Here is a 27,528-nt window from a genome sequence, read left to right as displayed (position 1 = left end):
AATAGAAATTCAGGCGTATACCCTGAGTTTTGCTAAGTGAAAAAAAAGCTAGATACAGAGAGGTCAAATATTATAGGACTCCCCAAAATAATAAAACTTGGAGTCAGAAGGTACAGTGGTGGTTGCCGAAGCCTGGAGGAAAAAGAGGGTGTAGAGTTGGTGTGGGGAGCTCCCTCAGAAGTTCTTCGGTGTTCTCTCATTCATCTAGTTTATCTTGCTGAGCATTCATTATTCCTTTTCCATCCTCTCCTAGGCAGGTTTCGGTTTACTGCTCAGCATCCACCTACTCCTTGTGCTTGTCAGATATCTCCTGCTTGCTTGTTACTGCTTTGTCACTTGATCAGCTGTCTTTGTCCCTCCCTTGGCATTTTGCCTGACTTCCATGGCAGCTGCTCTGTCATTGTCTGTCTGCTGTTCTGACCCTTCTCCCATTACCCCCGGCAGATACAGTGTGTATTGTAGTATCACTCCGCAAATCCAGATCTAAACTCGTTTGTCACCTTCCCCACTGTGTGCCCCAAACTTGGTCATCCTTCTCCCTATGGCATTGTGGTACACTTAAAGCTAACACATGGGCCTTGCCCACCTCCAGCATCTCATTAAGGCTTTAAATCTACACCTATGCACTCTCTTAAATCTATCTTAAGAGACGGCCTTGCCTTCCTCTATTCCTCTTGCTTTAACGGCTGATTCTTTCTGAAGGCTTTGTCAGTGACTCCCCTCACCTCACCTCACACTCAGCCAGTTGAGCTTCTATCCTATTGTAAACTGTTCTTTTTTTTTAATTTAATTTAATTTTTTTCTTATCAGTTACATTTTATCAACTCTATATCCCAGCCGTGTCCCACTCCCTCATTCCCTCCCAATCCCACCTTCCCTCCCTCATCTCCACCGTGCCCCTTTCCAAGTCCACTGATAGGGGGGACCTCCTCCCCATTCATCCGATCCTGTTTTATCAGGTATCTTCAGGACTGGCTGCAAAGCCCTCCTCTGTGGCCTAACAGGACTGCTCCTCCCTTGGGGGGTGGGGAGGTCAAAGAGCCAGTCATTGAGTTCCTGTTAGTAAACTGTTCTAAACTCCAAATTGTTCTGTTAGTTTCCTTATTGCCCTGACCATTGGTATTTCCCAGTTATGTTCATTGGTAAATCAGAACTTTCAATTATAAGGGAAATTTTAAAAATCTTTTTATGTGGGCAACAGTCGTTTAGTGATGTAATGGCCGCCTTGTCTTGCCTCACCTGCATTATATCCTCTTTGCTTCATTCTCTCAGACACTGGTCTGTTGTGTCCAGGTTTGTACTGAGGTCCTGCTTGATGTCTGGGTTGGAACTGTGTCCTCTGAGCATAACATGGCCATTGCCATCTTGAATTGGAGCAGCTGCTGTTACTCCATGAACCGTTCACCTGAAATACCAGTCACCACTCCCCACTGTCCTGGCAGCACATAGTCTTGGGGGATTTTAGAGCACATAGGAGATAGAAGTTTGGCTGAGATTGCAATTTTCTGATTCATTACCAATGCCAGGGTTAGGCCTATTCTCTGGTGCAACTGCCTAACAGTCCTTTGCTCCTGTAAGTAACTCCTAATCCATGTGTAATCCTTTCTTTGGTTTGCCAGGTGTCCTCTGTAATCAGCTTGTTGTCATTGTCGTTGATGATTTGAAGACCTCTCTGCTTAAAAAAACTATCTAGTCCTTCTCTTAGATAACTTGTATTCTTCCAAGTTTTGCTTAACATCATCCTCTCTGAAAATTCCCTCTGGAGTTTACTCTTCTCCACCTCATTGTAGTGCTTATTGACTAACTTTTTTTATGACAGGTAATAATTCAGGATTTGAATAGTTTATTTGTACTGCACTACCAGTTAATGAAGCCCTTGATAACAGAGTCTATTTTTGATCTATGTATCCCCCAATATCTGGTGAATTCAAAGGAAAAAAACATGGGCTGTGGAGTTTGAAAAGCCCATGTTTGAATACTAGTAAACATTTATTAGCTATGTAGGCTTGAACAAATTCTTTAATCTCTAGAAAATTAGTATCTAACTCATAATATTATGAGAATTAAATAGAATAGTGTATATAAATGCCTATTACAAAAGCACGGAGCAAGCAGTCAAATTATAGCTATAAATTGTTTCCAATAATAAATAATGCTGAGCAAGCATATAGTTGGCGCAAGTGGCCGACCCCTCCTTCCAGTCACTTGTTGATTTTAAGTCAGGTCCCCTGAGCTGAGTCACCAGGAGTTGGCCCAGAGCAGTTCGAAATGATTTCCAGCTGCCATTTGTCGTACACTTGGAAGACCGCTTCCAAAGACAGGGGTCTGAAATCCTATCTTCCCCACGGCAAATTTCAGCTCCACCAAAGAGGTGAATTTACATAAAATCAAGACCAGAACCAAATACTGGAAATTTGAACATCAACACTTGATTAATCTGATATTTTCAATGCTTACCACTCTACCATTTAAAAAAAAAATCTGTAAGATAGAAATAGAATCATCAGTTTGTTTTAATTAGCATTTTTTGAAGATTTATTTGTTTTTAGTTATAGGGAGAAAAGTCAGGTTAATCCTTTTGTTGTTGTTTGTTTGTTTGTTTTGTTTGTTTTTCAAAACAGGGTTTCTCTGTTTAGCCCTGGCTGTCCTGGACTTACTTCGCAGACTAGGCTGGCCTCAAACTCCCTCCTTCCTCTGCCTCCCTAAATGCTAGGATTAAAGCCTAAGTGCTGGGATTAAAGACATGGGCCACCATACTCAACTAAGCCAAGTAATCTTAACTCTGAGTTCTACCTATTAAGAAACTTTTTTAGATTTATTTTTATTTTACGTGCATTGGTGTTTTGCTTGCATATATGACTGAGTAAGGTGTCGGCTCCCCTGGAACTGGAGTTACAGACAGTTGTGAATTACCTTGTGGGTGTTTGGAATTGAATTTGAGTCTTCTAGAAGAGCAGTCAGTGCTCTTACTGGCTGAGCCATCTCTCCAGCCCCAAGGGACTATCATTTAAATTTTTTTCCTGCAAAATAGGAATAAGAAGAGTTGTAAGACAGAGGCGGGGAGTGATGGCACACGCCTTTGATCCCAGCACTCAGGAAGCAGAGGCAGGCAGATCTCTGAGTTGGAGGCCAGCCTTGTCTACATAGTTCCAAGAAAGCCAGAGCTACACAGAAGGACTTTGTCTCAAAAATAAATAAAAAATATAAACAAATAAACAAAAGACTTTAACAGAAATAAAATGTTTTGAGGAGTAGTACTTCACTTTTCTCATGGTCGCATTTTATTGGGGACATGTTAAATGTAGACTGTTTAACTTTGGCTGTGACTTTTTCTTTTGTTGGACTAGCAATCTAACCAAGAATGTCATGATGTGTGCAGGGCAAGTGCTCTGTAACTGAGCTGCATCACAGCCCTTTTGATTTTTATTTTGAGACAGCCTTGCCGTGTAACCCCAGGCTGGTTTCAGACTTTTCTCTTCCTGCCTCAGCCATCTGTGTAGCTGGGACTAAGTCATGTGCTCTTCCACATGATTAGAAAGACTTATTAGAAGCATAAATCTAAACTGTAAGGAATGCACAGTTCAGCCTTCCTTCACTAGTAAGGACTTCATAAATGTTGTTACTGTTGATTCCCTGAGATAGTGCCTCGTGGTTAGCCCCAGGCTAGCCTTCAACTTTAGGTCCTCTTTCCTCAGCCTCCTGGTTGCTGAGAATGTCAGTGTGTCCCATGACACCTCCATAACGGTGAGTGTTTATAATCTTTTTCTTTAGTAAATGAATGCAAAGCACCTTTTCAGTCTCATCCCTAGATCATCAGCAGTTGTGACTTGAGGAGTTGTTCTTACTCCTTATGAGCTGTATCTGAGGTGTATCTGTCTGAAAATAATTTGTGAATGGTTTGTCTGTGTTTGTATATGTGTGCCACATGTGTGCCTGGTGCCCCTGGAGGCCAGAGGGCATTGCATCTCCTGAAACTGGAGTTACAGACACTTAAGCTGCCATGTCGATCGGTGCTAAGAGCTAAACTCAGGTCCTCTGCAAGAGCAGAGTGATCTCAACTTCTAAACCATCTCTCCAATAGGTGGAATAGGTTTTTAAATCACCTTCCTAGAGATTGCACAATACAGTTTAGTTTACTAACCCTTTGGCTCTCGTTTACTCAGTGGTCAGCACCCATCTAAGTAATAAGCATGTTCTTTTGCACCTCAGTTTCCTTTCTTCTTCTCTTTGCCCTCATGTGAGAGGTCATGGCTGACAGCATCTGCTGGCAGAGCAAGAAATATTGTTCTTGGCCAGAAGCCAGTAAAGTCAGGGTTTCTCTAGCAAATATTCAGTGTGCCCATCATGCTTCATTCCTTCATCTTGAATGCAAGGCATAGTTTTCAAATAATTTAGACATGACATGTCTGTAAATTAATTCATTGTCCATGAATTAAACATTCAGTTTCTGGGCTGGGGTTGTAACTGAGTAATAGAGTGCTTGTACCATGCCCAAAGTCCTGGCTACTGTTCCCTGCACACCAACAGCAAAGTATACTTACAGTAAATTATGGTAATTCTTCTCTGCACTGTCAGCATAGCAGAATTGGTGAGGGTTCAATGAGAGGAAATATAAAAACTGTTTAGAGTATCCTGGTCTTTTTAGATGAGAGGGAAGATGTGAGAAATTGCCTGCCTTGTGTATTCCTACTGGAGAACTGAGAGCCTCCATATGGACCCACAGAAAGTATCTCAGGTTTGCTATGTTAAATTTGAATTTTATGAACATTTAGAAAATATTCTTATTCAGTATCAGGAAGAGTACAGTTGTGATGGTTACCTCAGTTACTAATGTGATGAGATCTAGTTCTAGTTAATGGGCCTATGGCCGTGCCTGCCAGGGATTTTCTTGGTTATGTAATAATTGAAGAGGGACGAGATGCCTGCTGCAGGTGGCCGCACTCCCTGGACTAGGATCCTGGACTGTATAAACAAGCAAAAGATGACCTGAACAACAAGCGTTCTCTACTTCCTCCCTGTGGGTACAGTATGATCAGCTGCTTGGAGCTCCTGCTGCTATAGCATCTCCATTTTGATGGACTATAATCTCAAACTGTGTGCTGGAGTAAACCATGCCTTAAATTGCTTTCCTCAGGGTGGTAGTGGTTTATTCAGAACAGGAAAAGAAACCAAGACAACAGCTATCATTTTTTTCAATTTTTCTTAGTCTTTTATCATACTGCTTTCATGCATGTAAGTGGCATCTGAGTTTTCTTTATTGTTTAAATGTTGAGCTCTGATAATTGATCAACCTAATATATATATGTAATGGAAACATTTTTAAAATAAGTTAGAAATGTTTTGTAATAAGTCTACATTTTGGTTCTTTGGATATGCAGGAGCAAGGGAAAGAATACAATGTGTGTGCCATTGTATTTGATATACTAAAAAAAAGAGATTTCATGATGCATTTCACACAGCTTTTTCTTGCTTGGTTGTTATATTTACCAAACAACCAACAACAAGCTTGCTCAGTTTACCAAAGGTTTATGATTTACAAGTTTTTGTGATTGTTGTTATTTTAAAATAAATAACTTCAGAGCTAGGGAGATGGTTAGGGTTTGCAAATGTGAGGACCAGAGTTCTGATCCCCAGAACCCACCTAAGTGCAAGTGAGCTTGGTGGCCTACCTGCCGTCTCAGCACTCAACAGGCAGAGATTTGGGGCTTCCCAGAGCAAATGGACAAGCTTGATTGGCCACGTTGGTGAGCTCTCAGTTCATGTAAGAGACCCTGCCTCAAAGATAAGTCAGAGAGTGACTGAGGAAGCCTCTGTGAATCACAGGCCTCCTACACACACACACACACACACACACACACACACAACACATATAAAGGAGAAAAACAAACTATTATAAACTTGGATTTCTCCCATTATTTTGGCTTTTCTAAAATACACAGTTCTGTCTTGCTCAGGCCATTGTTGCCTAATGGGAAATAACTTACAAAACAGGAAAATAAATTACACTGTGTACAAACAACTATTTTTTTACATATTACATCCTTTATTAAGTATAGATTTTAAATTATCTGTTCATAGACAGACAAAAGTAAGTTTTGTGAAATAGTTACCATGCTAGAGTTTGCCAACTTAATCATTACATCGAGATGGGGAAATTATCCTGTATTCTTAACCAGGGGCCCAGTTCATATGCTGACTTCCAAGATCATGGAGATGAATATAGACTGTGCCCTGTCTGCACTTCCTTTATCACCATTCAGTAACAGCTGTTGAGGCCCAGATCAGCAGCACATGTCCTACTGATTGCAAGACATTGCAGTGTCAGAGCAGACTTCATCATCTGCTGCTGCAGAAATTTGGGCTCCATGTTCCTGGGATACCACCAGAAATGTGTTAATGTTTAAGTGAAGATGTCATGGAAAGCAAGACACAGATCATCCTTAAAAATTATTTTGGCCAGAATTTTCTTATGAGTGAACTTCCCAGAGATTGTGTTTCCACCACTGGGTGATGTGAAGTTGGCAGTCCCATCTGCCATTCTTAGGCAGCAGAGAAGGATCTGAGAGTCGAGTAGAAGCACACAGAGGTGGGGGCAGGGGGCCTAGGCCAGCACTCTACAGTAAAGGCTTTACTTTCTAAAGATGCGTTCTATTTTTAATGTCTTTCTAAATTAATATCTGGGGTGGGGATGGGTGCACGTGGAGGTGACTCAGCTGGAGCTGCCCAACATGGATCCTGGGAACCACAGTTGTCCTGCACGTGAGCAGCAGACACTGTTAACTGAGCTTCCGCAATAACCAATGAAAGTTTTTAAACTTCATTTTATTTGTGTGTACATGCATGTGTGCGTGCACATGTGGAGATCAGAGGCCAACTTACAAGAATCAGTTTACTCCTCCCACCATGCGAATCCAGGGGAGTGAGTTCACATCCTCTGCTTGGTAGCAAGGTACTTTACCAACTAAGCCATCTGACCAGCCTGACAGCCAGCTCTTAACAGGAGCAAACTGAAAGGGCTGGCTGGCATATCCATATAGTATAATGCAGTAGCTGCTGACAAGAAAGGTATTGATATGGAAGATGTTCAGGATTTGCTTATGTAAATATCGAAGCACTAGACCTTATCATCTTCCTTACAAGTTTTTAAATGTGCAGGTGTGTGCCAATATAGGAGAGAAAACTTCTTAAGAGTATAGACAGGAGTAGTTCGTGACTTCTGGGAAATAAGACCAACAGTGGTGAGCCAACTTGTTTTGCTTTATGCCCCCTTTCTGTTTGCATTTGTTGGTACAAGTGTGCTTTACTTTTGTAAAAGTAGTTTATAATCGATGACAGTGAGAGATTGACTAGAGTCTTCCTGTTTGCAAGTTTTTGTTTTGTTTGTTTTGTTTTGTTTTTTTGGTTGGTTGGTTTGGTTAATTTTTTGTGTTTTTGTTTTATTTTGTTTTGTACTGTTTTGTTCAAAATTTCTATGTAGTCCTGGTTGTCCAAGAACTCACTCTGTAGACCAGGCTGGCCTCAAACTCTGACCTGCCTCTGCCTCCTGAATGCTGGAATTAAAAGCGTTTGCCACCACACCCAGCTTTGTTTTCAAGTTTTTCAATGTTTATTTTTAGTGTGAATGTGTGCCATGGCGCATGCTTGAAGGACAGCTTTCAAGAGTCAGTTCTCGTTCTGCCACCTGAGTCCCAAGGATGGATTTCAGTTTGTCAGGATTTCCAGTAGGCTCCTTAACTGGCTAAGCTCCTACTCCACCTCCTCCTTCCACTCCCAGTCTTTCTTACTTAACAGAAGTAGTAAGCAGCACTACAAGATTCTATTCACAAAGGTACAAAATAGTAGTAGATGCTTCGTCCTGGGTTTGTAAGATCTGGTTCTGCGGCAGAGTCATTTCAAATATATAGAAAAATTGAAAGAAGTTCTTTGTTTTTCTGAGACAAGATCTCACAGTGTATCCCAGCTTAGACTCAGACTCACAGAAGTCCTCCTGCCTCAGTTTCCTGAGCACTGATATTATAGGTCTGAGCCTCCACCACAGCTGAGAGAATTGTGTATATGTATATGTGTGTGTGTGTGTGAGGGGTGTACATGTGTGTGGAAGACAAGCTTGGATGTTCCTAAGGCAGCTTCTAAATGTTCCGACTTAGACTAGGTTGGCTGGCCCGAGGAATCTGCCTTTCTCTGCACCCCCAGCACTGGGATTATAAGTGTGTGCCGCCTCACGCAGCTTTTTCTCATGTCCTCAAGCTTGCAAGGCAAACACCTTATTGACTTAGACGTTTCCCCTTCTCCGGTTGAATTTTATCCCTCTCATCAATTTAACAATCGTCTACTGTACACGTTCTATCATATATCTGTGTGTGTATGCATATATAGTGTATGCATGAGTGCACATGTGAAGGACAGTTTGCGGGAATAAGTTCTCTCCTTCCGCCAGGAAGGTCCCAGTGATGACAAGCACTTTGTGTCAGTCGAGGTTCTCTAAAGGAATATAGCTTGCAGAATAAGAGCTGCCTTGCCGGTCCCTACCAATTACTTTTAAATATAGACAATATTTTAAATAGTAACAGCAGTATTTTCCCATATATTGAAGCATTCTAGAGTGTAGTGTTTATGGGTTAGAGGGTTTTTCAAAGATTTACTACAGTGAAGTGCCGAGATCTTTGAGAGAATTCTGAAAGCATATCTTTGTCCACTTACCTGTTAAGTACATAGTTAGCATTTCTAATACGAAATCAGAAGTTCTACAGAATCTTACCCAGTAACATTTATGCAAATACCTCAAAACCTAAACAGTTCTGGAATCCCAGACACTTTTAGTCCCTGGCTAAATCCTACTCAGCTTGTATAACCACCATGTTTCTTTCCAGTAAATCTCTTTTCTAGGGAATTCTTACTCTGAATAATACAGGTTTGTTTGTTTGTTTGTTTGTTTTTCCTGTATAAGTTAATTTTGCTTATGGTAGAACTTCATGTACATAGAATTGTAATTATGTACTTCTGATCTCAACTTTTATTCATTCAGCATATGAAATTAATCTTCTTAGATTCGTCCATGCTGGTGTGTGTCATTTTGCCAGTAATTCTTTACTATTTCCAATTTGAGAAAGACTTGACAATATGTGACTCTGTTTCTGGTATCTTACTCTTTTCTATTCATTTATTTGTCTTTCCTCCTGCCCCATGTTACAGTATTTTCACATGCATCTTAGGGAGGCAGGCCCTTTTTGTCTCAGATAGTGGCTACAATATTCATTTACATCTATGTGTGGTTTACATCTGTAAACCGTGCGAAAGCATGGCTTGTAAATACATTGGTCCTCAATTCCTTCTCTAGAACATAAGATTGTACACTGGTCCTGAGCAGATGAACTTAGGAAATTTAAGAACTCTCATACATATAGATGCAGTCTAGCACCAGAGTTTTTAAACAGTTTTTAAAGTGCAACCAACCCAGCACTCAGGGAGGCAGAGGTAGGCGGATCTCTATGAGTTTGAAGCCAGCCTGGTCTACAAAGTGAGTCCAGGACAGCCAGGGCTAAACAGAGAAAGCCTGTCTTGTATCTTCTTCCTATGAAGACACAATTAATAGCTGAACTCTTGGGGAAACAGCCTATTAAGCTATGAGAAGACTCTGTATACATATTTTAATAACTAAGAAAGATGCTACCCAAAATAACCTTTTGTATTTTGAGTCATTTGGACATAATTATAATAATGTCAGACTTCATTTCCTGTGTCTCTCTTATTTTCTAGGTCAGCATGGATTCCTGGTTCATTCTTGTTCTGTTTGGCAGTGGTCTAATACATGTTAGTGCCAACAATACTACTACAGGTAAAAATTGTCATCTGCGAAGGCTGGTGTTAGAATTTTGATTTTACATATAATGACCCAAATTTGAAGGAATCAGTATTTAAGTAATACTAAATTGTCATCTAAATGTGACTGTGAAGCTTCTGGCAATCTCTATGCTAAAATAACTGTAGAAACTATTCTTTCCTAAAAATTATGATAAATGTTAATATTTATATCTGTACATAGTGATTCTGAAGAAATAAGTGAAAAGCCTTTTTTTTCTTCATGCCATAGACAGCAGTCCTTTGGAAGAAGTGGGAAGGATCCAGTATTAAGAGGGTGTGGGTGTAGATGTCTGCTGGCCTTGGCAGGGTGTGCAGATGTGTGAGGTTTTAGTAATGCTTGCTTCTGTGTGTCTTAAATTTTGAGCTCCACCTTCTTCATAAGATGTTTCTTTATCTCTTGGTGTTTGTAGTTTCACCATCTTTAGAAATTACAAGATTAATTAAAACATCAACAACAGAATCGGTTAAGGAAGAGAATAAAACTTCAAATCCAACCTCCTCAGTAATTTCTCTTTCTGAGGCACCAACATTCAGCCCAAATCTAACTCTGGAACCCACCTCTGTAACTACTGTAAATTCTTCACGCTCTGACAATGGGACCAAGAGAGCAGTCGGCACGGACTCTGGGGGAACTACCATCTCACCAAATGGAACATGGCTTATTGATAACCTGTTCACAGAGGCCAGGACAGAACTCTGGGAAGGGAATTCCAGCACTGCAGCGACCACGCCAGAAACCTTTCCTCCTGCAGGTACAGAAATGATTTCCACTTGTGCATCTTGCTCTAAGTTTATTTTCCATTCTATTATCTTTGTATGTATTTTATAGCCATAAAATTCTTGAAGTATATGTTTGTCACAGAAAAGTAATAAAATGTAGAAAAAGGGAATTTTTTAAAAGATTTGTTTTTACATGTGTGTGTCTGTGTGCCTGTGCCTGTGTCTGTGTGTGTGCATGAGTTTGTGTGCAGGTGCCCTTGGAGGTTAGAAAGAGGGTTTTGGATACCTTGGACTTGGAGCTTCAGGTGGTGATGAACCACCTGAGGTGGGTGCTGGGAACTAAACCCAGGTCCTCCTGAAAGTGCTCTTAACTACAGAGCCATCTCTCCAGCCCCATCATGTGAACATTTCTTAATACCTGGATAGCATAGCACTTTTTTTTCCCCTGGGGATATTATTCTAATCGGTAAAAACCATTATTAGAGTGGGGGCGGGGGTTCAAGTGTGTTTAAAGGTATTAGATGAAAATCGGGGAGCCAGTTGATAATCAAAAAGACTGAAGATGGAAAATGCAGATGGGGTAGTGAATTGACCTTAAGAAGGAAGCAATCCATGGAGGCCATTGGAAAGAATAAGATGAATTTCCCATAACATAACAAAGCAGCAGAATAATGTCCACAGATACACTAAGCAAGGGAGGCTTAGAGAGCCTCATACATTTCAGAGACATCTGTTCAGCTCAAGTCTCTGTCTTCTTGAATTTGAGTCACTAAATTGAAGCAGCAGAGGCCCAGAAGATAGGATCAAAACTGTAGGCCTGAGGCTAGCTTGGGTAGGGCAAATTTCTGAGTTATTCAACCAGATTTCTGATCTATTTAAGACAACTAGAGGGTCTCTCATATCTTTTGCATGGAATAAAATAATTGCTCCAACTTCAACATAAATGAAATTTCTTTTCTAGTAAAATTGCTGTTCTCTGATCTATGATTACATTCTTGTCTGTTTTAGAGTCTCTTAGATGGATCTATGTCTAACTCATGGTAGAATTCCAAAAGTACTTTTGAAACTTAATTCTATTTGACACTAAAGATGACATCTTTCAGTTAGACCTGCCTGCTTTAATGTCGTTGTTTCTGCAATAAAGGCAAGGCAGCATTAATAGTTTTAGTTAAGGGCATAGTTTGCAAACGTACACTACTTGTTCTGTCCCAATTCTGCCGTATGCGTCATTGTGAGCATAGGTAAATTTGCTTGATATTATCTGTACCTCTATTTGTTCATATATAAAATTGAAATAAATAATAATATTAGTTCATACCCATTGTGAAGTTGTTTAATGAATTGATCTAAGCTGGGCATAGTTGTGCACGCCTTTACTCCTAGCACCCTACCTAGCAGATACAGGCGTATCCTTGTGAATTCAAGGCCAGCCTGGTCTGCAGAGCAATTTCCAGTACAGCCAGAGGTACATAGTGAGACCCTGTCCCAAAAATAGATAAATAAATAAGTTGATCTAAGTAAATTACTTATTGCAGCACTATACATAGTGATAAGTAGTTTTTTTGGGTTTTTGTTTGTTTGGTTGGTTTCTTTAAGGGTCAGCTGTTAACAACCTGTTACGGTCACATGGTCAGGTGAAGGGATACGTGACTGTGATCCCAGCACATAGGAGGCTGAGGCAGGGTTCACAGTTCCAGAGCAGCTCAGGCTCCACAGGCTCAAAAAGGGCTGGCGCTAGTGTACTTAGTAGAGGCACTTGCCTACTGTTCACGAAGCCCTGGGTTCAGCCTACTGTAAAATCAGCAAATACAGAGGTACAGTAAATGTTAATGGCTGCCACTGTTTGTAGTTAAATTGAAAATCTCAAATAATTCTGCTTTGTATTTTAACGTTAAAGTGCAGATTATGACCCATTCATGAAATCTGTTTAATGGGCCAGCATCGTTGGTGTTTATTTTGTCTTAGTGGGTGATCGTATCTCTCTTTTATTCTTGTTATATATGTATAGTGTTTTGGAGTTTTTGTTTGTTAGGCACAAACACATACGCATACTAAATAACAGCATAAAATGTACTTCTGCGAGTTATAGCTATCGCGTAGGGAGGAAGGGCAGAATAGCTTACAAACACTAAAGGAGAGAATGTGGAAGGTAGGACTGTAAAGGAAGCGCAGTTGATGTCATAGCCTGGGCTCACTCTGTGCTGCGCTCCACTTCCCAGTCTGTGAGGTGACCATGGGCAATTATCTCCTGTTAGTGTATACTGAATTTAAGACTAAATAAACCATCAGACTTACAAAAAGCAAAGTAGACTTAATTTTCACTTTTGTAGTCTTGCCACATTCATACTCCTCCCAACACACACACACAAATAAAATGTAATTTAAAAAAAAAAAAAAAAAAACCTTTTAAAGGTGAAATTAGGGCTGCAGACATGGCTCAGTGGGTAAAGTGCTTGCCACACAAGCAGAGGACCTTAGTTCAAATCTTCTGAATTCACATAAACACAGGCATGGTGGTTCTCATTCATAATCTCAGTGTCCTGTGGCAAGATGGAGGGTAGAGACAGGACAGCTCTCAGAAGCTCACAGGCCAGTTATCCTGGTGTGCACGGTGCAGTGGCAAACAATGAAGAGAACCCATCCCATAACATGGAAGGTGAGAACTGTGCTGGCTAGTTTTATGCCAGCTGACCCAGCTGAGAAATGCCCCCACCAGATTGGCCTGTGGTGTGCTTGATGACTGACATGGAGGGTTCCCACCCCTGGGCTGGCGGTCTTGGCTTCTGCGAGCAGGCTGAGCAGGCTGTGAAGAGCAAGGCAGTATGCAGCACCCCTTCATGGCTTTGCATCAGTTCCTGCCTCCAGGTTCCTGCACTGTCTCCCCTGGATGGTAGACACAAGCCGTCAGATGAAATAAACCCTTTTCTCCCCACGTTGATTTTCATTATGGTGTTTAATCACAGCAGTAGACACCTAAGACAAGGCCTATGTCCAGGGTTGTCCTCTGACCTCCACACATGCATCATGGTACTGATACACCCTAACTCACATACAGGAACATGTAAACAAACAAAAGGTGAAATGACGCTTTTGTTATAAAGTTAATTTTCATGTATGTGTTTATTAATCTTATCATTTTCATGCATGCATGTAATGTATTGAACATCTTCATACCCCACTCACTACCCATCTTGTTCTTCCTACCACTGTACTGATCTTCCTTTTCCTAACTAGTCCCCTATCAACTTTCATGTCTTTTTCTTAAAAATTGTTATATACAGGAATGTTTTGCCTGCACGTATGTATGTGTATATGTGTACTGTGTACATGGGTGGTGCCCACAAAGGCCAGATTAAGGCATCAGATCCCGGAACTGAGTGGCAGAGGACTGTGAGCCTCCCTGTGGGTGCTGGGAATGCAGCCTCTGCAGGAGCAGCCAGTGCTCTCAGTTACTGAGCTGCCTCTCTAGTTCCTACTTTTTAAATTCTTTTTTTCTGAGACAGAGTTTCTCTCTGTAGCCTTTGCTGTCCTGGACTCGCTGTGTAGGCCAGACTGGCCTGGAACTCACGAAGATCCGCCTGCCTCTGCCTCCCTGAGATCTGGGATTGCAGGTGCACACCACTGCGCCCGCTTCATTTTTATTTTTATTTTTTTAATGGCCCAAGAAGTTTCATTAATATTGCTTACAGAAACATGCATGAGGAGTTGTTATTATTTAGGATTTTTTTCCATTGATACTTACAAGTGGTTATTTGTTGTTTCTGTGTAGATTTGGTCTGTATTTTTACTTTACAAACATTTTTTTGATGTGTCTCTAGGTTGCTAGTGTTTTGTTTTCATTAAAAGAACATGAGAGCTTAAAGATAGAAAGCAAAAAAAAAAAAAAAGAATTTGAAAATTTTCATAGAAAACTGTATTTTACTCAAGTGAATTTGCGAAAAAGTCTTGTCATGATAGTTTAATTTTCTACATAGCTATGAGTATTTCTCACTTTACTTTTTTTTTTTTTACTTTTTTTAAAATTTTTTTGGTTTATTGAGACAGGGTTTCTCTGTCTGTCTGTTTATTGAGACAGAGTTTCTTGGCTGTCCTGGGCTCACTCTGTAGACCAGGCTAGCCTCAAACTCACAGAGATCCACCTGCCTCTGCCTCTCTGAGTGCTGGACCACTTGCACCAACCTTAGCTTTTTATTTTATTGATTATTTTTATCTTGTCTGCCTTTTTTTTTAAGGTTTATTTTGTGCTGCCTATTCAATTTTTTAAATTAAAGGTGAATTTTTAGTTTTCAGACTTATTAATATGATGTGTGGTTTCTATACAACATAGGTCTTGGCACACTGTGTATGTATTGTGTAGGTAGCTACTAGTGAGGACGCTGTCTACGCTGCTCAGATGAAGACCAGAGGCCTCCCTCTCATCAGAAACTGAGTTACTCTTACACAGCCCTGCCATCCTAAGGACAGCTTATCTGTGGGGCTATGTGTTCTCATCAATGGACCCAAATTCCACCTCCACCCCCAAAAACCGAGGAATAGAAGCAATTCCTTCTCCAAGGCTATAACCTATACTTAAGTAACCATAGTTTTTTTCCCCCATTAGCTGGAATTTATCATATAACCACACCTAGTCCTAGAAGTAGAGTATCTAACTGGACAACTTTGTACTTGGCTAAAAAAAATAACAAAGAGGTATTTTCATTATGTTTTTATTTTAATCTTCAAATCTTGTCTGTTAGTTAATTTCTACTTTTGTTGCAGAGTGATGAGAGACTATGGTACTGTTTGTCTTAGGGATCTGTTTAGGCTGTAGGTAAACTGCAGGTTTCTTTTTTAAAATGTCTGCTTGTTTATTGGTGGTGGTTGGGAGCAGCCACAGTGCAGATATGATGTCAGTTTTCTCACTCCATCATGTAGATTTCCAGGATTGAACTCAGGTGGCAGGTGCCTTTAGCTGTCTTTCCAGTTCACTGTGGGTTTCTGAAAGCAAGTTTTTCTTTATTAGTATATGGACTTGGGGACATAGATTGGGTTTTTTGTTTTCTGTGGGGATTTTGTATCTTATTGTATAGATCTTTTATATCTTTAATGTTGTTATTTTGTATCTCAAAAGTCCAAAAGATATAATGTCTTCTGTTAGCTTACATTTGTGTTTTTCCTTGCGTTCCTGTATTTTTAGTGAGTATTAGATGCGGCCCTGAATGAATACTCAGGAAGAAGGAAGGAGACCATTGACTAAAGTTTAGTAACCGTGGATAATCTGTTCCCATTTACTGCAGTGTCCTGAACACGGAGAAAATTACCTACATTCCTGGCTTTTTTTCTTTGCTTTTCCTTAAATTGAATGGCAATGTTTTCCTTTAACCTGAGTAAATGTTTCTGTTTTTTTTTTTTTTTTTTTTTTTACTTGTTGCGCAGGTAATTCTGACTCAAAAGACAGGAGAGGTGAGCCAGTCACCTTTTATCTGTTGTCCTTTAAAAGGTGTACACTGTCCATCATGTTTTCTGTGTGGTCCTTGTGCATCATGGCTGTGTTGTTTGTTCACTGTCCCTGACATGTTTCTGTATTTACCTTAAGAAAGAGTAAAAGAAACAAGCATTCATTTTTTATGTAGATTACAGATTCTATATAGTTTATATATTTTAAAATTCTTTTTTGTGTAGGAGTGTTCTGCCTGCATGTATGTCTGTGCACCACACACGTGCTCACAGAGGCTGGGGATGGAGTCACTGGTAGTTGTAAGCCCTCATCAGTACCGGGAATTGAGTCCTCATAGCCAGGGCTTAGATGCTGAGCCATTTTTCCAGCACCTTGATATATTTTAATCAACAATAAGATAACTGTATATTTGTTATGTCCCCATGCTAGTATTTTACCATTTGGTGATATATTAGGACATAGTTCATTTTATTTGTTTTTAAATTTTGTTTATTTTATGTGTATGAGTGTTTTGCCTGCATGTATGTCTGTGCACCATATGTGCACGGTGACAGTGGAGGCCGGAAGAAAACATCTGATCCTCTGGAACTGGAGCTACATGGTTATGAGCCACCACATAGGTGCTGAGAATTGAAGCAGGGTCCTCTGGAAGGCCAGTAAGTGCTCTTACGCACTGAGCTATCTCATCAGCCCCTAGGGCATATTTTTTTATGAATTAATTTCTGGCTGTTACCTTTAAACAGTTTTGCTTTCTATAGCTTGTCCTCTTAATCTATAAAATGTCACTTCATGGCCTTTAGGGATTTTCAATACCCTAGTGTAAAGCTCCGACAGCCCCAGATGATGTACTAGTTACTCTTTTGTTGCTGTCATAAATACAATGACCAAAACAACTTAAAAGAGCTTATTGTGGCTTATCGTTCCAGAGGAGTAAATGTCTGTAATAGTGAGCAAGGATGGTGGCAGGAACAGGAGGCTAAAGAGATGGCTTCTTAAATCACACGCAAGAAGCGGAGAGCGAGAAGGGACAGCAGGACAAGGCTGTAAACCCACAGAGGCTTCCCCAGCGATGTACCTCACACAGCAAAGCTGCACTCCTAAAGGTTCTGTGCTCTCCCCAAACAGCACACCACCTGGAGACCCACATCCTAAACAAGATGATTCGGTTCAGAATGACATTCTCATTCAGACCAGCACAGATGCTGTATCTGTGAACTAAGCTAGACTCTGAATTTCTGGAGCATGTCAACTTTTATACAGGATGACAATAAGACGGCTAAGAAAGACTGAGTTAGAGACGAGGCAGAGACAGAAGGATAAGTCATCCATTCTAAGAAATGCTTATTATATTTGAATTTGGAAAATGAACACCTATTAAGGAATTTTTCATGACTTTGGAGTTTTAGGGTATTTGTTTGTTTGTTTTTGAGCCAGAATCTTGTATACTCTAGGCTGGCCTCAACTTTATGAAAAGCATAGGATGATCTTGAACACCTAATGTTTTTGCCTCCATCTACCCAAATGCTGATATTACATTCCTAAACCACCATGCCCAATCTCTCTCTGTCTCTATCTGTGGGTGTGGGTGTCACCTTAGTATCTTCTTCTGTTGCTCTCCACTCACTTTTGAAACAGACTTTCATGAAACCTGGAGCTTGTCATTTGAGCTAGACTGGCCAGCCAGTTAGGGCCTGGAGACCCACCTGACTCTAGCCTGCCGCTCCGGGGTTGTAGGCTTCTATTGCCATACCTGAGTTTTTCCACCAATGTGCTGGATATCTAGACTTGGGTCCTCATGCTTGCACAGTTAGCTCTTTGCCCACTGATTTACTCTCAGCCCCATAGTTTTCTAATTCAGCTAAGCAAACTTTTCAACTTCTTTATTATAATTCTATTATTTAACCATCTCTAGTTTTTAGTGCCTAAGTTGAAGGCATATGAAGATTGACTAAGTAGGGAGTGTTTGCATCAGAGAAGTGGACTCTTTGAGCCTTTATGTAATGTTCATCCATCATTATGTTTGTACTATGTGCAAAGTTCCCACACCTTTCCAGCTTTCCTAGAATGAATGTTGCCCAGACCGTCCCCATCACATGTAGACCTTAATAGTTTTCTAGTGCAGGCATGTACATTTGTTTTCTAAAACTACTCTTTTAACCACTTATAACAAAGTTGTATCAGAATTAGTCTCAAGATTAAAGCCAAAAGCTTTTTGAGAAATGAGTCAGCTGTTTAGAAGTGATTTATATTATAACTTACACAAATGAATTAAGGGTTTTAAGTTTTTGTGCCTAGGTCTTTAGGGTGATTTTTAAAGAAAAATGGTTGGCTATTTAGTATATTTAAATTTGAAACAGAGTCTCAGTATTTGGCCTGCTTGGCCTGAAACAATGTAGACCAGGCTGGCCTTGAACTCCTAGAGATCAGCCTGCTTGAAACGTATATGCAGGCACAACCTTGAACAGATTTAGCAGGTTGTATTTCTGTATTGATTTGTTTATATGTGTATGTAACAACAGTTTTCTTTCCAAGTTCCTTTTATTTGCATATATACCCTCGTGTAAAAGTCCTCAGTAATGAGTGGCTGTGCCCATCTCCCCTCTTTATATCCTTCTTTCATTCCATTTAGGCTTTCACACCCATGCTCAACAGATAACACTACAAAAACTTAACAGCAGGTGTCATCTGGTCAAGCCCAGTTTCTTTCTGTTTTCATTTTACTTTGCCTGCCACCAGCATTTGGGTTAATTTCTCTTTTTGGAAGATTGCTCTTGGCTTTCTGCTGGGATGACGTCTACCTAATGGCTGCTGTTATTTGTAAGTCAGTTTAGCATAACTTTTAAACAAAGGCAAATTCAGTTATTTGTGCCCTTTCTGCATCAGTGTTCCAGTAATATTCACAGCTAAAACTACACTCACTGCCATGGCTTGTAACATAAGTTTCCTGGCTTGTGCCCATCTCTCCAGTTGCAGCTTGAATCATACTGGCCCTTGTGATGTTTCTCGCCAAACTCCTAAGCCATTAGGCTTGTCATTGCTAATGTCTAGAGAGTGCTTTGTCCAGATCTCATCATGGCTCACTTTGCCCTGTTACTTATTGCTCTGCTTAGGTGTAACCTGAGGGACAGATTTCAAGAGTGCTCCTCAAACACTCTGTTGCTACTTCCCTGCCGCATTTCCTTCTTGTTGTTGTCTGTGAACCATGAAAACTTCCTGTCCCTTGTCTTCCTGAGGACTTTCCTCAGTGTCCCAAACAGCCTAGCATATAGTTGCTGCCCTGTGAACATATTTTGAATGAGTTCTAGTAAGAGGGTGCTTCGGATAAAAATTGGACTGTTCCTGTTAGATTTGGTACATAGCCAGGTTTTTTTGGTGTTCTTGTTTAGCAGCTTCAGTGCAGCATAAGTAGCAGTTGATATAAATGGATCAGAAGAACCTGTGGGGAAGGAAATTTAGAGAAAACTTAAGAAACAGTTGTGAGAACTTAGCTGAGAGGATAAATCGTGTCAAGAAGGCAAAATATTTGAGGTGACAGCAATGGACATGGTCCAGAGACCATGTGGCAGAACTGGCTTTCATACAAAGGGACATGTCCTCACAAGACAAAGAAACTCAGGTTTGTAATGTGGAGTAGAAGTGGAGTCCTGCCCTGCATGAGAAACGTGGCTAGGTACTGAGCTATGGGCTGTGGAATGGAGGGAAGACTTGACCATCTGTGACAAAGCCAGACTTTGTGGTGGTTACTGTCCTGGCAAACTGGGGGAACAGGATATGGAGAATTGTAGAAGGGAATAGGGAGCACCTAGCAGCTTTGGTGCTTGGTGCATAAGGATCTAGCAGTATCTCCTTGTTTACTCATATTCCTTGTGCCAGGAAATCACTTGGGTTTATGGTAGAACAATCTTTTTCCTTCCCTCTCCTGTTTTTCACTGGGCGAACTTACTGAGACCAGGAAGGAGTATAAAATTGGTCCTACATTTCTGGCTTGCCAGTATTTGTACATCCAAATCTTTGAGTACTTTTTGTATGCTAAATTTTTGTTTGGAAATTTTTGTTTTGTTTGTCGATTTGTTTTAGCTCAAATGACATAGCAATGAAAAAGTCTCTGGCTTAAAAGACAAATTTTATCCCAATGCAGGAAGTCATACAGTAAATAAATGTATACTATATCAGAGATGGGTGGACTCCACCTCATCTTCCTACTCAGCCCTAAGGTGGAAGATAGTATTCTTGTCTTGCATATTCTAGTACATGTACTTGCTCATTGCTCTTCTGTGTGCATTTCTGCACCCCCCTGTCTCTCATTTTGTTCTCTTGAGGAATGCCTGTGTGTGTGTGTGTGTGTGTGTGTGTGTGTGTGTGTGTGTGTGTTTTCCACAAAGAAAGAGTTAATGTGTGGTGCCTCCACCTCAGTGTGTCTTCTTGAGCTTCCAACTTGAGCCTTTCCCTGCAAAAAGGTTATGACCTATTTTCTCGTTTCAGATGAGACACCAATTATTGCGGTGATGGTGGCCCTGTCGTCTCTGCTAGTAATCGTGTTTATTATCATAGTTCTGTACATGTTAAGGTAAGTATGTTAATGTTACTGCATTTGCTTAGAATATCCTGCTACCCCAGTGTCTCAGTAACCCCACAGAGTCCAGAAGACAGTAGGCTAAGAAGGTAGGAACAATGAATAGAGTAGAGGGACAGTGAAAGTCACTCATTGTGCTTAGATTAAAATACTGCTTAGAAATGCTTTCTACACTACAGTCTTGCTTGAACCCTCTCTTCCCTTTGTTTTATGTGTCCAATCCAAGTCTCCCAATTCTAGTTCAGCCTAGAGCTTAGAGTAGAGTAGTGGTTTGGATCTGGTAGAGTATCAAACCATCTTATCACTGGTGGGTATCTAAAGATCTTCAGCTCTTGTCCTTTTGAAACAATCCCCTAAAAGGCCCCTGGTAAGACTTTATGCACCACAAAGCTTACTTTATTTCTAGTTGAGGCTTTGTCACTAAATCTCTCTAAGATTCCTGACCTTTGTCTGGTGGGTGATCTTAGGGGTTAAGGTATTCTTCTGGCTAACCTTTCAGAAGCTTCTAGACAATGAACAGAAGCAAGGAGGGAAACCCATGAGAAAGAACGGGTTCTCCTCCTACTGCAGCTACTGCTCTGACTACCTGGGTTTAGCCTACCTTATCTTGGACCCAGCCTACCCTGTGCTGCGTTTGTTCTTCTGCAGGAATTAAGAGAGGGGCCTGCGCGTCCCTTAGAATTTGGCATGTTTGTGTCTCCATCAAACCTGGGTTCACTCATTCTGGATCTCTGGGCTTCTCCCCCTGACTCCTAGGCTGCAGTGAGAAAATACCAGGATTTTTATTTTGTAAAGATCTCACTGTCTCATCCTGTCCTGCCCATTCTACCATTCTTCCCACCCCATCCCCCTTACCTCTATATATTACACTTACCCACATTCCACCTGTTATGGCTGTGCATGCAAGTGTGTTATGGAGCTGAAGCTACACAGAGGAGCCATGCAGGCTAGAATACAGTGTTGCCTAAGCTGCACTTTAGGGTGCCAAGTGTAAGGAAGACCATCCCAGGATACTCAGCCACCACAGAATAGAGCTGCCTCAGATGTGCCTGACTTGGGTCTCTTTTTGTTTGTTTGATTTGACAGAGGAGATCTAGAAAGGTAGAGTAACAGGAATACAAAGACAATATTTTACCTTTATGTCTAGTTTTTTATTACATATACTTTCTCATTAGGTTTAAGAAATACAAGCAAGCTGGGAGCCATTCCAATTCTTTCCGCCTGTCAAATGGTCGTACAGAGGATGTGGGTAAGGCATGGGAACCTCTGGAGAAGAAAACCAAGAAATTAACATTTTCTCCATCCTTTCTTACTTATTTTCCCATTTTTATTTATTTTATTTGTGTACATATGCCACGGCGTGCTTGTGGATGTCAAAGGCCAACTTGCAAGTTGGTTCTTTCCTTCCATCATGTGGATTCTGAGCATCCAATTGATGACAATCATCTTTTACTGACAGAGCTGTATTCCTGCTTCTTTCCCCCATCTTTTCAAAAAAATGAGACGATTAGTCTTCACATAAGTGACTACATCCGTCTCCACGACAACTAACTAACCTTCTCTTTTATATATTACAGAGCCCCAAAGTGTACCACTTCTGGCCAGGTCCCCAAGTACCAACAGGAAGTACCCACCATTGCCTGTGGACAAGCTGGAAGAGGAGATTAACAGAAGAATGGCTGATGACAATAAGCTCTTCAGAGAGGAATTCAACGTGAGTTCTTTGTTATTAGCAAACAGGGAAACCAAGGTCCAGCCTTTTGAGTGATGGGTATAAAATAAGTTTCTAATGGATAATAGATGAGAAATGTTTTACCAAGTTTACCTTGCTCCTTTCCTGTATAATCATGGAAAGATTATACGTTTATATAACGTTTTTAAAAAAGGAAATTGCTTCACCTCCCTCATCTACCCATCCATTCATTACTGATTCCTGCATTCATCATCGTGTCTAGTTAACTCATTTGTTTAACACTCACAAGTGTCTTATAGATACCAAGTGATATTCTAGGTGCCAAGGAAATGATAGAGCAAAAACAAATTCCACTCCCAACTTCAGATAACTCTCTGCCCACTTGGGAAACTCTGTTTACAAGAACAAAACTACCTATAAAGCCAAACAGCAATTCAACGTAGTCTATAGCAGGGATCCAGAGTGTATACAGCAGGTCATAGGAGTAGTTTGATATAAAAAGCAGAGGCTACAACAGAATGCAGAATGGTGAGATTTATGTTTCTCATGTCTCTCAAGGATGCAGAATGAGTATAAACAAGCAGCTGCTGATCTGGGTCAAAAGCTCCCTTGCTGAGATATAGCTCAATGATAACTTGCTTACCTATCATGTACAGGTCCCTAGGTTTATTCCCCGATACTACAGAAAAAAATGGGGAGACTTTAGCCAACTCTAGTTTGCAGCCATGTCATCCCAGCTACTTGGCAGGCTGAGGCAGCAGGATCTAGGTTCAAGGCCAGCCTGGGCAATTTGTTTGGCTGCTGTCTCAGTGGAATATTTAGCTAGTATTTGAGTACAATTTCCTTGAAGAAGCAAAGAGAGTAGAAAAGAGAACTAAGGTACTAGAAATAGAAGGAACAAGCATCAGAGGTAAGAAAAAGGCATATTAAGTTTTTAAAAGGGCTACGTGGCCAATGAGCAGAGCTGTCTAGTGATCTTCTGATTGAGCTGTTCTTTCATGAGGAGAGGAAAAAAGGTCATTAAGATGCAGGAAGCCCAGATGCCAGTGCGCCTATAGGGAACTCCAGAGAGCCACCTGAGTGCTCATTTAGGCTGGCGTGGGCTTTTCAGTGTTTCCGCTGTCTTCAAGTCATCATATTCCAACCCAGAAAACTTACAAGTTGAGTTAGCTCCGCTCAGCTTGGATGGAATTGTTTCTTTAGGGTCTTTGGTGCCTTACTTAGCATGAGTAGACATTTATTCATATCTTCCAAAGAAAAGTCCTGTAACAAGGAATAGTATGGGACAAACTGAGAAAAGGCTAGACCAGACTGCTCAGGTCGAGATTGTTGCAAGTGAAGTGGAAACCTGTAAACTAAGCAGATTTATATTTTGGGGGAAAAAAAGATTGCTGTGGAGAACAGCCTGTGGGAACCAGATTAGCATCGAGGAAATACAGAGTCTTCAGCATTTGTTAAGACCAGTACTAACTTCAGTAATTAGGGAGGAATATATTTAAGGACAGAGGAGAGCAGTTCCAGGACTGTTGGCTTCCCTTGCCTTTTTGCATTGTGTCCTGTGTCAGCTTTTATAGGTAGGCTCCTCTCATAAAGCCAAAATGGCTACCCCAGTTCTAAAAATAATATGGTGATCCAGTCAGGTCCACTGAAAAAAGGATGACTGTTTTAAGTTTCTGGAGACTTCTTATGCCCACATGTTCCTTCTTAAAGTCATCTTGGGTAGGGGAGAAAGCTCCTGAAGCTTACCAAGGTTGGTGAGATTACCTCGGGTCTAGATAGATAACCTGACAGAGAAACTTCAGAATCCCAGAGGAAAGGAGGGCAGTGATCTAGCTCAGCCAGTACAATGTCTGCCACTCAGACTTAAGGACCTGAATTTAGATCCCTGGCACCCATGTGAAAAATTGGGCACTTTGGCATACTCCTTTAATCCCAGAGCTAAAATCAAAGACTGCCTGGAGCTCCCTGGCTGGCCAGCCTAAGTAAATTACTGAGCTTCTGGTTCAGTAAGAGATGCTACTTCAATAATAATAATAATGTGTGATTAAAAACAGAGTGATTAAGAAATACACCCATTGTCCACCTCTGGCTTTGACATGTACACACATGCACACTCATCACACAAGGAAAGGAGGTTGTTAGGTAGTCATATCAACCTCATAACTGCTCTGTCACTGAAGGGCTCAGGTTCAGATTCGAATCTTCAGAAAAATCACTGGCTTCAATGTCAAGAGTTAGTAGAAAGGAGGAAAGATTTGAAGCCTACAATCATTTACCAGGTAGGAGTTGACAGAATAGTTTAAACTGTTAGAAAAAGCACCATTTGATACTCATTGATTGAGCACACTTTAGCACATCCCACCGGAGAGCCTCACAGATGGGACTGTAGTAGACATTGTACTGTTCTATAATCCGAAACACCAGCTGCTCTGGATGCTGATGACCCTTTTGACTTACTTTTTTGTAAAGTTAATTCTTTTTTGGAAATAATATCCCCTGAGATATCACAGTAAAAGCATTCTGGTAAATCCTTGGAGAGAAGTCCTAGAGGCATGATAGACACTTTTGAGAGAGGGTGTCAGGGTGAGGGACAGACAGAATAGCCAATGGCTAGCATGTTCATGAGCTCATCAGTCCAGTACTGCGGTAACAAGGAAGAGAAAGTAGCTGTGAGTGCTGTCTGGTGAGTGTTCACCTGGAATTTAAATAGTTTTTTGTTCCTGTTTAGAGTCTGATCTCCTATGTGTGGTGTGATAACACACTTAAAGTTCTGCTCCGTGGGAGGGTTTCTCCCTATATTCATTTAGAGCTGTCAATGAAGTGTATACTCTACCACGGTCTACTTCTGTGCAGCTTGGGCCAGCATAACACATGTATACACCAGAATCATATGTGCACCAGAGCGGATTTTTCCCTCTTAGTCAGCTATTGACATCAACAGGAAGTCATTAACGTCTTAAAAGAGAAGGACCTGTGGCATGTGGCAGATCTCTACAAGTCACTTCTGTCTGTGATGGAACTCTGCAGGGCATATCCAGATTGTAACTCGGGGATCACAGAGCAGTTTATGACAGGAAGCTGCTGTGTATCGAGTAGATAGTTTGCACTCTAAAATTCAGTTCTAAGCTAGGAGAGTGATCTTTCAGACAAGATCATGTGCTTTAGAACTGTCAAGCCTTATGTGGATGTTTTGTGTCCCACATAACCTGCTAGAACCTATTTGCCTCAGCCTGGATCAGTTCTTTTCCAATCACTCAGGAAATAGATTAGAGAAGGATACCAAGCATGCGCCAGGTCCTTTCTGTAAGATTCAAAATGGCCAAGCAAGTATTACGCCTTTTTTTATTGGGGAGAGATGGTGCGGTACGGAGCAGGAGCTCTTCCTTTATGTCAGAGGAGGCAGCCTGGCACACCTACAACTTTGACCTTCAGAAAACTTGGCTCAAGTCACAAGCCAACTGCGGGTTTTACTTTGTTCTGTTTGCTTTTATGTCCACTATGTGTATTTAAGATACAAGCTTACTGCTCTTGAAGTTTTAGCAGCTTGGCATCATTAGCATGATGGTCAGGCAAATGTCCTATGAAACTATGAGACAAAATGCTGATAAACTTGACCACAACATAGGTAGATCAGGGTTATTTATCAGTGAGGCAGCTCTTTTCATGAAAATGGGAAACCTTCAAATAATGTGTGCAACTTAAAAAGACAGGTTCAGGTAGTAGGGGTTCTATGTCAGGAAGAAAAGTTTGTGGGAAAGCCAGCTGCTAAGTGTGCAAGTCCAGCTGATAACTGATTTTATTTTATCATGAGCCAGTGTTGATTTGACTTACTTTCTTACTTTATAGCCCAGGTTGTCCTGAAAGTTACCATGTAGCTCAGACTAGCCAGGAACTCAGGATCTTCCTGCCTTAGCTTCTTGAGCTCTAGAAGAGCTGCACCGTCACACATAGCCAGCTTCCATGGGCTTTATTAAAGACCACGAGGCCTCTGTGTTAGTCTCTTTGGTATTCTCTCTCTGTGTCTCTCTTCCCTTCCCCTTTCCCGCAAGGTATCACTGAGTTTCAGAAGACTCTTCTGTAGTAGTTAGGATTATAGCATGTATCACTGTAGCTGGATGACCTGTAAGTGCATCACTGTAGCTGGGTGATCTACAACACGCATCACTGTAGCTGGGTGGCCTGCGACATGCATCACTGTAGCTGGGTGGCCTGCAGGTTTTTAAATGCTCTGCAGCACTTAAGATCTGTTTATGGAGGGGCTTAGCCTCCTGGAGCTTACGCCTGCTTTTTCTACAACAGTCTTTAGTAGGTAGGATATTCTTCTACCTACGGATACTCTGCTGTATTGGGTATCCCTAATATAACCTAATTCAGATCAGAACCTTTTCCTTTACCTGCCATAAAACTGTTCCATTGTAAGTAACATGTCATAGTGATATTCTGGGTTCTCAGAAATTAGTTATCTCAAGGCCAGAGACCATTAAGTCCTAAAAGTTTTATTTTCCTTTGCCAGTGAGATTTACCACAGGAAATGTGATTCAAATTCTTAAGATGGAGAAACAGGGTCATGGAATATGAGTGCAGATGTACTTGGTCAGGGTTTGTCAGAAACAGGTGTCTGGCCTCTAATTAAAGGGATGACCCAAGCTTAGATGTCAGCTGGGAAGTGGCACTTTCTCAAACAGGGTAGTCTCATTGGTCTGAAGTCTTGAGCTAGTTGCCTCTCATTTCCGATATCATTCAGAGATTCCTGGGGCTCAGTCAGTAGTAAAATGTTTGAGGACCTAAGTTCTACACCCAGAGCCAATGTTAAAAGGCCAGGGCCTTGTAGTCACCATGCTGAGGAAGTAACGATGGGTGGGCCTCTGGGACTTTCTGAGCAGCAAGTCTTAAAGAACAAGGTAAATAGCTCCTAAAAAATGACACAGCACATGAAAGTGTTATCTGACCCCCACACACACACACACATGTACCTGTACACATGTGAACAAATGTACACACACACAATCAAGAAGTGAAGTAAATTGAGGGATGAGGGACATGAAAAAAAAATAGAACTGCTTTTCTTTGGAGAAGACACTGCATAGTTGGCAAATCAAAACATTAGTTGGAGAACCAAGCCTTGGGCAGACTAGACTCCGCCTTGGTGGTTTTGGGCCCTCCTCTGCTTCTTCTCAGTTTTCAAATCATGGGAAAGGGAATCCAGCCGTGCCCTGTTCAGGTGTCACTGAACAGGTGGCAAGG

At 41.1% G+C, this 27,528-nt stretch overlaps 1 protein-coding gene across 2 annotated transcripts in view; it reads left to right on the top strand.

Annotated features, from left to right (window-relative positions):
* Positions 1-27,528, top strand: part of Ptpra (protein tyrosine phosphatase receptor type A) — a 110,191-nt gene that overhangs the window by 47,965 nt on the left and 34,698 nt on the right. Inside the window, exons 2-7 of one of the 2 annotated variants that reach the window (XM_055612164.1) lie at positions 9,757-9,835; positions 10,272-10,613; positions 15,997-16,023; positions 20,501-20,585; positions 21,767-21,840; positions 22,169-22,305. In XM_055612164.1, coding sequence (XP_055468139.1) covers positions 9,763-9,835; positions 10,272-10,613; positions 15,997-16,023; positions 20,501-20,585; positions 21,767-21,840; positions 22,169-22,305 — 738 coding nt within the window. In that variant the 5' untranslated portion in view covers positions 9,757-9,762. The remainder of the gene's footprint in view (positions 1-9,756; positions 9,836-10,271; positions 10,614-15,996; positions 16,024-20,500; positions 20,586-21,766; positions 21,841-22,168; positions 22,306-27,528) is intronic. The other variant, XM_055612208.1, reaches the window with a different exon arrangement.

The sequence above is a fragment of the Psammomys obesus genome, unplaced genomic scaffold, assembly GCF_907164565.1.
Source record: "Psammomys obesus unplaced genomic scaffold, mPsaObe1.curated_primary_1811, whole genome shotgun sequence".
NCBI lineage: Eukaryota > Metazoa > Chordata > Mammalia > Rodentia > Muridae > Psammomys > Psammomys obesus.
Note: the sequence above shows the minus strand (reverse complement) of the source record. Positions and strands in the feature narration are given on the sequence as shown.